This window comes from Gopherus flavomarginatus, chromosome 12 (genome assembly GCF_025201925.1).
Source record: "Gopherus flavomarginatus isolate rGopFla2 chromosome 12, rGopFla2.mat.asm, whole genome shotgun sequence".
NCBI lineage: Eukaryota > Metazoa > Chordata > Testudines > Testudinidae > Gopherus > Gopherus flavomarginatus.
The window spans coordinates 19,535,566-19,547,377 of record NC_066628.1 but is presented as its reverse complement, the minus strand read 5'-3'; the positions used below and the strand labels follow the sequence as shown (position 1 = coordinate 19,547,377).

Here is an 11,812-nt window from a genome sequence, read left to right as displayed (position 1 = left end):
CTATGCTTGTAATTAATACACACTGAGAAATGCAGTGGGTCAAGAAAAAGAAAGAAAGAAAGAAAGTTAAATGGAGAGAATGACAAGTTTCATCTGCCGCAAAGCGTTTGACAATATTCTCTTTCTCTTCCTTATCTGCTGGCAAGAGGTAGACAAAGTGATATTTTCTTCACTGTTGCCAGTTGACTTCACATGGGTTATTGATTAATGTTAGGATCAGAGTTAGGGCTAGCACTGAGGGTTAGAGTTAGATTTAAAGGACAGGTTAGTTCCATAATCTTGGTCAGAGTCCAGTGAATGCTCTGCCTGAAACAATATTTACATTTCACCCTGAGATTCTTCATGCTATTCAAGAAGTGGGTTTAGGGTCACAGTTAGGGTGAGGGTTATGGTTAATATCAGACTTAGTGTTAAGGTTATAGTTTGAGTTAAACCTTTGGGATGGGGTAGGATTTAGATGAGAATATAGGGTTGAGATTAGAGTTAGAATTAGGAGTTAAGAGTTAGGGTGAAAGGGTTAAGTTAGGGGTAAAAGTTAAGGGAGAGTTATCAAGGTAAGGGTTATTAATTAGGATAAAGGATTGGGATGAGGGCTAAAATGAACAGTTAATGTTAGGGTTAAAAGTAAGGTAAAGGTAAAGAGTTGGGGTCAAGATAAGAGTTATTGATTAGGTATTATAGAAAAATTAAAGGTTAGAGTTATGTGTTAGGATTTGGTTTTAGAGTTAGAGTCAGTTCCTTAGTCTAGCCTGAACTCCCACAAATTTTATGCCTTAAATTGTATTCTCAATTAATCCTGAGTTTTCTCACACTGTGTTGAAGACTGGCTATGATCAGTGCTATGGGTCAGGGTTAACTCTGTAGCGTTCTCCCAGCTCCCGCAAATGTCCTGCCACAATTCTAATTACAATTCATCCTGAAGCTCTTCTCGCCACTCAGAAAATAGGACACAATGTTCCTCAGCACCTCCTTGACCATCTGGTTCCTCAGGGTGTAGATGAAAGGGTTCAACAAGTGGGTGACAATGGCAGTCTGTAGAGTCACCACTTTCTTGAGGTCGAAGGAGAAGCCTTCGTTGGGCACCAAATACATGAAGATGGCACTGTCATAGAAATGGAGGCCACTGTGATATGGGAGGAACAGGTGGAGGTCTTTTTCCTACCTGTGGTGGAGGGGATGCGGAGGATAGTGGCAATGATGTATAGGTAAGACACCACAGTGAGCATGAGCAAGCTCAGCAGTACCACGGAGGAAAGGGAAAACTCTGTAAGCTCTAGCAGGCTGGTGTCGGCACAGGAGAGCTTGATCAATGGCTCAGTGTCACAGAAGAAGTGGTCAATGATGTGAGGGCCACAGAAGGGCATCTGGGAGATGATGATGATGGGGGAGAGGACAGAAAAGAAGCCTCCAACCCAAGACACCACCACCAGTTGAACAGACATCCTTTGGCTCGTGATGGTGGAGTAGCTCAGTGGGGTGCAGATGGCCACGTAGCAGTCCACTGACATGACGGCCAAGAGGATAAATTCAGTGGTGACGAAAAAGAAGTAGAAGTAGCACTGAGCAATGCAACCAGAGACTGAGATGGTCTTTTGCTGTGAAAGGAAGTCTCTCATCATCTTTGAGGCAATGGATGTTGCAACCATGATGTCAAGGAAGGAGAGGTTGGAGAGGAAATAGTACATGGGACTATGGAGGTGGTGGTCAGCCCCGGTGTGTGTGATGATGACCACATTCCCAGTGATTGTCACTATGTAGATTTAGTAATCTACAGCAGCACCATGAAGAAGATGATCTCCAGCTCCCAGATTACAGAAAAACCCAACAGGATGAACTTATTGACCTGGGTGCTGTGGTTGCCCATCAGCATGTCAGATCTGCTGTTTCAAGTAGGCTGGGAAGAAAATGAATTCAAATTCAGTACTGTCAAAAATTAAATAGGCTAATATTTCACCTCTTTCATCCACATGTTTCAGAATTCTACAAAGAAAGAAATGAATGAAGCTTGTCTACTATAGATAAGAGCGAGAGGATGAGAAAGAGGGAGTTATGCTTAGGGGGAAATATGGCATATATCTGGAAGGTTACCACAATGCCTAGAGAGCCAAGACTGTTGCATTTCTTCCATATAACATCCCTTTGTGGAAATGTTGAAGTAGACTCACCTAGATATCAGAATGAATGAACTAGAACACTCGGAGGCTGACCTGAAAGCAAAGACTTGAAAAAAAGATGTCCAGGGGAGAATTCTACTCTGTGAAACAATGAAGGGTTGTTAGGATGGACAGGACCTAGTGAGAGAAGGTATTGTTTTTAACAGTTGTCCAAGATTCACTTTTAAGAAGGTGACTATTATACAGGTATATTCATGCAGGCAGCACCAATGAGATGAGAAATCATCAACCTCCTAGAAGAGGTGCTAAAGTATAGGGAGTTTCTGCACATTCAACCCCCTCTCCAGGTGTCAGTCAAAGGCATGGACACAGATGTCCTGTGCCAGTGTGGTCTGTCACACAAGACAGAAATCCTTAAGACCAAGAAGGATTGGAGAGTTTGGGAAGGAGAGCATTAATATATTGTGGTCTTTGTGATAACCAAGTGTAACTATACACAGCCCTCTAAATAAAAGGAATGGTCATTACACCATGATATCTATCTATCTATCTATCAGATTCTCAGCCATAAATACTTGTGCTTCAGGGTATGAAATAACCCCTACCTGAAGGAAGTAAGGGAGATACATACCCTATGGAAGGTTAGTCCATAATCTCCAAGTTCGGGGTTTCTTGCACTTTCTTCTGAAGCAGCTGATGCTGTCCACTGCTAGAGACAGGAAACTGGGCTATGCAGAATTATTGCCTCTTCCAGCCTGGCAATTCCTATGTTCCTACAGACATGAGAATAGCACTCCACATACTTTGCAATATTAGCAGGGTAGTGTTGGATATTTTTGATGGTTTCCTTGTGATAGATAGATAGATAGATAGGCTAGGAAAGAGAGAGATAGAGACAGGATAGAAACAGAGGGAGAGATCTACTCAGCATTAGTGTGTCTGTTACAGAAAAACTCTGCTTCCATGGCCAGAAACTAATAGATATTGAGCTTGTGTGTTCAAGTCAGTGTTTGCAGGTAAAAATAACCACGATCCCTACAGATGAATATGTCACAGACAGATTCTCAGAGGTCTAAATGTAGAGAAATCATCCAAGAGCAGAATAAAATGGAATGTTCTTGTTATTATTATTGGATTGTCTTTATTGAGAAACTTCATTTTACATTTCTACATCTTCTATTTCAGGATTACAAACTGATTAAAAATGATTAGTGAATGTAATCAATTTTATTATGGGTTGGGACTGAAGAGCATTGGCAAATGTGTGGGGAAAGCCCAGAACTGGGACTGTAGTGGACTCTGGGTTGGTATGCAGGGACACTGGCAGAGCTGGGATAAGGGGCTGTAGGTCACCATTAAGGGGCATTGACTAAACTAAAGTTTCCTACAAATTATGCTTTTGATGATCCTTGTGGGCCTTTTATATTTGATCTTTCTTTAAATTTCTCTCACCTGAAACTTTTTTCTTTTAATTTTAATTTGAATAAAGGATTGTTTAAAAGGTCCATATTAACCGTTGATGTAGCTCTGCTGAAGTCGTTCACGAGAGATGATTTCAAGAACTGGGATACACTAAAAGCTATTTAGTGTCCTGGTTGGATTTTCAATGGCAACTAAGTGTCCAACTCCCATTGATTTCAATGGGCTTTAGGTACCTACTTGCTTTTCAAAAATTGCACTAGGTGTCTAAACATTTTAAAAATGTGACTCATTAATAGTTTCAAAAATGTCTTGGGTTCTTTTTCACAGATTCCAAGGCCAGAAGGGACCATTGTGATCATCAAGTCTGACCTCATTTATAACACAGGCCATAGAACTTCCCCAACATAATTCCTAGAGCTGATCTTTTGGAAAAACACCCAGTCTTGATTTAAAAATTGTCTGTCATGGAGAATCCACTATGAACCTTGGTAAATTGTTCTATTGGTTAATTACTTTTGTTGTTAAAAATTCAAGCCTTATTTTCAGTTTGAATTTGTCTAGCTTCAACTTCTAGCCATTGAATCATTAAAGACCTTTCTCTGCTACATGTACCATGTAGGTACTTATAGATTGTATTCAAGCCATCCCTTATCCGTCTCTTGGTTAAGTTATATAGATAGAGCTCTTTGACTCTATCACGATAAGGCAGGGCGGGAAAAAATTTTTGGCCCAAGGGCCACATTGGGGTTGCAAAACTGTATGGAGGGCCAGGTAGAGAAGGCTGTGCCTCCCCAAATGGCCTGCCCCCTGCCCCATATGTGACTCCACCACTTCCCACCCCCTGACTGCCCCCCTCAGAACTCCCATCCATCCAACCCCCACTTGTCCCTTTACTGCCCCCTCCTGGGTCCCCTCGCCCCTAACCACCTCAGAACCCCACCCCCTAGCCAACCCCCTCGCTTCCAGTCCCCTGACTGCTCTGACCCCTCTCCACACCCCCACCCCCTGACAGGCCCCGCGTGACTCCGACACTTATCCAACTCCCCCATCCCCTGACCGCCCACCAGAACCTCCACCCCATCCAATTACACTCTTCTCCCTGTCCCCTGACTGCCCCCTGGCGCCCCCACCATTTATCCAACCCCCCGGACCCACCTCCCTTACCATGCCGCTCAGAGCAGCATGTCTGGCAGCTACGCCACCAGGCCGGATCCAGACACGCTGCCATGCTGCTCGGCAGGAGCATGCAATCCCACCACCCAGAATGCTGTCCGAGTGGCAGCGTGGCTGCATGGGAGGGGGAACAATGTGGGATGGGGGGAGAGGCTAGCCTCACTGGCCGGGAGCTCAAGGGCCAGGCAGGATGGTCCCACAGGCGGGATGTGGTCCGGGAACCGTAGTTTGCCCACCTCTGCTATAAGGCATGTTTTTCTCATCCTTTAATCATTCTCATGGTTCTTCTCTGAACCCTCTCCAATTTAGCAACATTCTTCTTGAATTGTGGGCACAATTCGAATATTGGTATGAGGCTGTAGACTGTGTTAAAACAATGGCTAAATCCTGCTAAGCTTTTTTGAAAATCCACCACCAACTCCCTTTGAATATCGTTGGGATCTATGTAACACACTCCCTTAGGTTCCTTTGAAAATGCATCCTCATTTTCACATAGGGCATTGAACAGGCCAATACATCTTTACTAGAGCTGGCCGGAGAATGGAGTTTCCATCCCATAGGAAATTCTAATTTTTCAACTGTTGGGTTTTGCCCTGAATCAGGATGAAAAGATCAAAATAGCAAAGTATTTTGCTGAAAGAGAGGTTAAAAATAATTAAATTCAGAGACGTCAAAACCAAAGTGACTGATGCCCAAAGTGACACAGATGTTTGAGGGGTTTGCTCCAAAACCTTGGGAACTTTTGTGATTTTTAAAAGATTCAGCCGTTGCTTCAATGCAACTGCAGCCTCATACCCACATAGGAATTGTTACAAAGACTTAGATCCAGCTCAGTATTCTCTCTCTGACAGTGGCCAGTGTCACATGCTTCAGAGGAAGGTGTTGGAATCATATCAGGCGGATCTGGGACACTCTTACTCACGTGAATAATGGATAATGGTGGATAATCAGCTGAACGTGAATTCCTAGTGTGACGCTGTGGCCAAAAGGGCTAATGTGATCCTGGGATGCACAGACAGGAGAATCTCGAGTAGGAGAAGAGAGGCTATTTTACCTCTGTATTTGGTGCTGATGCGACTGAAGTTGGAATATTGTGTCCAGTTCTGGTGCCCAGAATTTAATACAGATGCTGCTAAGTTGGAGAGGATTCAGAGAAGAGTCACAAGAATGATTAAAAACTACTAGAAAAAAAGCCTTATAGTGATAGACTCAAGGAGTTCAATCTATTTAGTTTAACAAAAAGAAGGTTAAGGGGTGACTTGATCACAGTCTATAAGTAGCTACATGGGAAACAAATATTTAATAATGGGCTCTCCAATCTATGGGAGGAAGGTATAACATGGTCAAATGGCTGGAAGTTGAAGCTAGACAAACTCAGACTGGAAATAAGATATAAATTATAAATGGGGACAGTAATTAACCATTGGAACAATTTACGAAGGGTCGTGATGGATTCTCCATCACTGACCATTTTTAATCATGATTGAATATTTTCCTAAAAGATCTGGTTTAGGAATTATTGTGGAGAAGTGCTATGACCTGTGTTATACAGGAAGTCAGACAAGATCATTATAATGGTCCTTTTAGAATCTATGAATCTATGAGGAAGAGCTCATTCTGACTATTAATACTGAGACACTGAGTATTTGGGATTTACAATGGAGCCTAAGAGTTGGGCTGGATTTTCAATGCTATTTAGGCACCTAAACATGCAGATGGACGCTTATTGGGATTTTGAAAAGTGCCTAGTTGCCTATCTTCCATTGAAATCATTGAGAGTTAGGCACCAAGGGCCATATTTTCAAAGGTATTTAGGCAGTGGGATTTTCAAAAGCATCTAAATTCTTAGCACCCACTGAAATCAATGGCCCCTCACCATCAAATCTCATTGCAAATCAATAGACGGTGGGTGTCTAACTCTCTTAAACCCCTTTGTAATTCCCAGGAACTCTTTTTATTTATTCTACATGAGTGCCTGTAAACAGAGATTGGGACCCCATTGTGCTAGGCACTGTATAAACAGATGGTGACAGGAGACAATTCTTGCCCTGAAGAGCTTATAGTCTAAGAGTGGGGATGTCAAAAGCAATGGATTGATTGAGGAGTTGGGATTTGAGCTTTTAAATTACTTAGATGTTTGGAAAATCCCAACCTAAATGAAAAAAGGGTGTGTGTGTGGGGGGGAAACAGACTCTGCTAAGGTCATACAGCAGGCCCAGGAATAGAACCCAGGAATCCTGAGCCTAAGTCAAGCTTCCACCCCACCAAATAACAATGACACTCAATAGATAAAAGCAGCAATTCATTATTGAGATGAAGATGTATGTGTATCAAGGCTCTGGTTACAGAACAGAGCTCTTTCTAGTCAAGTATTCCTTGAGGGCCTCTTTGACCTTCTCGTTCCTTAAGGCGTAAATGAAAGGATTCAATAAAGGGCTCACTATGACGTTGAACACAGCTACCACCTTCTGGAAGTCCAGGGAGCGGCCCTGACTGGGCCTAGCATACAGGAAGATGGCACTGCCGTAGAAGATAGAGGCTACCATGATGTGGGAGGTGCAGGTGGAAAAGGCTTTTCGCCTCGATGTGGCTGAGGGGATGTGCAAGACTGTGGCAATGATGTAAAGATAGGACACTGCAGTAAAAGACAAGGATGTGAGCAGAACCATTGAGGAAAGGACATACTCGATCATGAGGAGGAAGTGTGTGTCGACGCAGGTTAGCTTCACTAGTGGGGCATAGTCACAGAAGAAATGGTTTATCACATTGGGGCCACAGAAAGGAAGCTGGCACAGCAAAATAAGTGGGCAAAGGGGAGAGAGAAACCCAAACAACCAACAACCCATGACCAGGAAGACACAGACAAGCCCACTCATGATGACAGGGTAGTGGAGCGGGTGGCAGATGGCAACGTAGCAGTCGAAGGACATGACGGCGATGAGGATGAAATCCGCAGTGCCCAGGAAGAAGGAGAAGTAACACTGGGTGATGCAGCCCCAGAAGGAGATGGCTTTGGCCTGGGAGAGCAGGTTCTCCAGCATCTTTGGAGTGATGGAGAGGACAAAGAGTATCTCCAAGAGGGAGAGGTTGCAGAGGAAGAAGTACATGGGAGTGTGGAGGCGGAGATCCACATACACAACGGTGATGATGGCCATGTTCCCCATTAGAGTCAAGGCAAAGATGGCCAGTAGCAGCATGAAAACCAGGAGCTCCATGGGCTGTGACAGTGAGAAGCCCAGAAGCACAAACTCCATCACCACATTGCTCTGATTGTTCGTTCTTATTTCAGCTTTCGCCTGCAGAATAGAGGAAGATGAAAAAGCCCGAATGTCAAGTTTTTGACAAATTGATTTAAATAAGATAAAATAATAATGAGAACACAAACAAACTAAATAATTGTTTCTAGGGTTTTTCTGGCCAGTTACACAGCTCATAAAACTTTTTAAGACACTTCAAAAAGTTGACAAAATCTTGACATTTTCAAAAATATAGATTTTCTGGAAACAAAATATTTTCTATTTTAAAATTCCCATTTAAGTTTTTCCATTCTATTACTCACAACTGGAGAAAAATTATTAGTATTTACGAGGTTCAATTGAACATAAACCTTCATTCTAAGCCTTTTTGCTAGTCTCTCTGTGGGTGGGATCAGAAAACCAACAATGCAATCAACCTCTCAAGGGGTCCTATGGTGGCCACATAACTGCTTCCCAGTTTAGCACAATGAAAGAAAGATCTAAAAGACAAGATATGTTTCTATTAGGAAAAGCACCAAAGAGTCCTGTGGCAGCTTATAGAATAACAGACGTATTGTAGCATGAGCTTTCCTGGCATGCATCTGTCGAAATGGGTATTCACCCACAAAAGCTCATGCTCTAATATGTCTGTTAGTCTATAAGGTGCCACAGGACTCTTTGATGCTTTTACAGATCCAGACTAACACGGCTACCTGTCTGATACATGACGTTTCTTTTAGTATCAGACATATTTTATGCAGTATCAGTTTTGACAGATAGATTGGTACATAGATATCCAAAAGTATCTATACACACATGAATAATCAGACAGAAACACACATACATAGATGAGTGTGCATGGGGATAGATAGACAGAGGGACTGAGGGAGGGAGTTAGAGACAGATAGAATTATTCATTTCAATCCCATTCACTCTTCAATGCTCTTTAAAAAATCATGCATAGAAACAAATTTTGGAAAGTTTTACCTTACGCCATAGGTGTAATGTGGTTGAGGCCTTGGCTTCTGACTCCCATGGAAATCTGTCTCTGTCTCTGTGAATCCCAAGTTTGTCTCCCATCTTTCTATCTCCCAAGATTCTGTATACACACGCAGGGGGAAAAGTGCCCCTTTGTTATTTATATTTTCCTCTTGATTCCTAGTGCCTTACCTTTGTTACATCCAAAGTGTTCACCTCCATTCATGGAATATCACAAACAGGGAGTGAAGGTGGTTATTTAAATTCATACTGCTGGGTACCTAGGGAACCATATACCTGCAGCATCTAAATTCAATTCAGATAGGCTAATGTCTTTGGGACAACACCACTCTGTAAACACAGCCCTTTCTTGAATTGTGCTCAGCACTAGCTTTGGTGATGAGAGCATCCCAGTCTGCTCCCTGGAGCACAATTCCCCCTAGCACCATGAAGGGGCATTGAGGTCAGCACTGACTGTAAGGGGAGAGCATCATCTATTGAACCCCACACCATTCCTTGCAAAAAGGCACCCCCCAGCACCATGCTGGAGTACTGGGATCAGCATGACTGTGAGGGGAAAGCATGTACTGAGTCATGCACACTGCTCCAGAAACACAACCCCGCCCCAGTGCTGCACCAGGGCATGTGAGTAAGTAGTGGCTGAGTCACCATCACACATGCTATTTCCTACAGTTATGATGTTCATTGTTGGTGCCCCATCTAAATTTTGCCCCTATCCTAAATCAGGAAGTGATGGAAAAGGTCCCAGATTAAGGCAAGTAAATCAATAGGTACATGTTACCCAGCTGCTTCTGGCACAGATTTCATAATGCACCAAAGGCACAAAGTGCGCTGGATATATTGGACAATAGATGGTTAATGAGTCAGATCTTCAGATGGGATAACTTGGCAAAGCTCCATCAAAGTCAATGGGCCAGATCCCCACCAAATGATAATCAGTTGTCCCCTCACTGAAGTAAATAGGACAGATCCTCAGCTAGTGTAACTTGACATTAAAGTCAGTGGATGCAATCCACAGCTGGTGTTAATCAGCAGAGCTCAATGGAAATCATTGGGCCTTGATTGATCTACACCAGCTGAAGATCTGACACCAGCTGAAGATCTGGTCCATTGCTGACCTGTCAGAATCTTACTGTATTTCTACAGCTTCTGTCAATGCTAGACCCTGTCTTTGAATTGGTCTTGGAAGGCATTTGGTATATGGGGCATGGAACAGGAGAGCTGGATTTATGGAATAGTCTTCTTTAGCTGGACAAGAAAAGAGGTCACCAAAAAAAAAATTAGGGGCAAAGATTTTCCAAACTGACTAGAGATTCTGGATGCCTCAATATCTGGCAGCCCACATTGAGATGCCTTAAATGGAGGCTGCTTTTAAGAAAGTGCTAGACGTCTGTCCTTAAAAATCAGGTGTCTCAAGTTGGGCACTCTAATATCCAAAGTTATTAGCCATTTCAGAAAATCTTGGCCTAAAAGCCCAATCATCTCAATGCTGGCACACTGGAAAAGAAAAGAAAAGAAAAGAAAAGAAAAGAAAAGAAAAGAAAAGAAATGTCAGCAGCTTCTAATCTTCTGTCACAGAAGCAAGTTACCAGAGGTTAATTCCCAGCTTCAAAACCAGTAACAAACTAAATGAACTTTCCTTAACTTTATTCCCAGAACTTTTAATTACCAAAAAACAAAGGTTTTAATGACAAAGAGACAAGCTGTGTCCCTTTGAGGCATCTACACAAACAAAATATCATGAATTGGGGAAGTCTTGGAACTAATTAGTTGCTGAAAGTTTTGGGGAAGACAGTCCACCAACTTTTCCTGAAGTGCCTTATGTCATCAGCTTCTGAAGTAATCAGAATAAGTGAAGAGCACTGTTTACCCAGGTTCAGTCTCAACTTTGCAACTGGATCTTGCAGAAAATAAGTTCTAATGCTTATCTTTCATGACCCACTTTTTCACCTTATAGGAACATAATTTGAAGAGGGTGGGTGCTCCACCCTTTTTGAACATCCAGCCCCTTCAGTGTGTCTCAAGTTGGACACAATAAATAAATAATCCATAAACCAAAACACCAAAAACCACTAGTCACTTTTAAAAATGAGGGCCTCAGACATCCAACTAGGCAGGGCTGGCACAGAGATGTTGATTCTGCTCCTACTCAAGTCAATGGGAAAACTCCTGTTGACTTGAATGGTGCAGGATCATACCATAGTTGTTAACAATCTCAATGGTTAAATGACCCAGTTTGTTTGGAAGTTACTCTTACTTGGAGGTTAGGAGGAATTTTTCCCTGGAGGTAGTTTATCGTATAACTGACTGCACTGCACAGTTATTTGTGTTGTCAGATGCCACCAGTGTGGTGCTCTGCTCTATCCAATGTTGATAACAGTTGGCTGCGTGCATGTGTTCCCTCCGTTTGCTGCCCTGGCTCTGCGCAGGTTGCTGACACAGCAGACCTCGAGAGAACTCCCAATGACCACAGATTCCAATAAGGTATGAAGGCATCCGGCCAGGTTTATTGTCAAACGAAACACAGTCTCTAGCTCCTGAGATCAGATGTCTTCAGTTCTGCTAGTACATATGTGCTCCCTGATAATGGACACAGCTCAGTTAGTGGCAGGACACTCCACTGCCTCCTAGGCACAAAGATACCACCCCAGAGATGCATTCTTATACACAGGTACAAACAAGCTACCCATCACTCCTGATGTATTGAGGTGCAACCATTCTACGTTGCAAAGTGCCTCCTCTCACCTTGCAAATGTTGGTTTGGGTCCTCTAATGGTGTTGCTAGAGTAGATATGGAGACAAAGAAGGTAAAAACGCTGGAGCCGGCCCTGGTGGTAGATCGTTGATAATGCGCTGGAGCGGTTTTAA

The 11,812-nt window shown here is 42.9% G+C and overlaps 1 protein-coding gene and 1 pseudogene across 1 annotated transcript; both read right to left on the bottom strand.

Annotated features, from left to right (window-relative positions):
- Window positions 1-337: 337 nt before the first annotated feature.
- LOC127032594 (olfactory receptor 6M1-like) lies at window positions 338-1,813 on the bottom strand (annotated as a pseudogene).
- Window positions 1,814-6,900: 5,087 nt separating this feature from the next.
- Window positions 6,901-8,143, bottom strand: LOC127032474 (olfactory receptor 6M1-like). Its single transcript, XM_050919780.1, has one exon. The coding sequence runs from the start codon at window positions 8,141-8,143 to the stop codon at window positions 7,052-7,054; it is 1,092 nt and encodes a 363-aa protein (XP_050775737.1). The 3' UTR covers window positions 6,901-7,051.
- Between the last annotated feature and the right edge of the window lie 3,669 nt (window positions 8,144-11,812).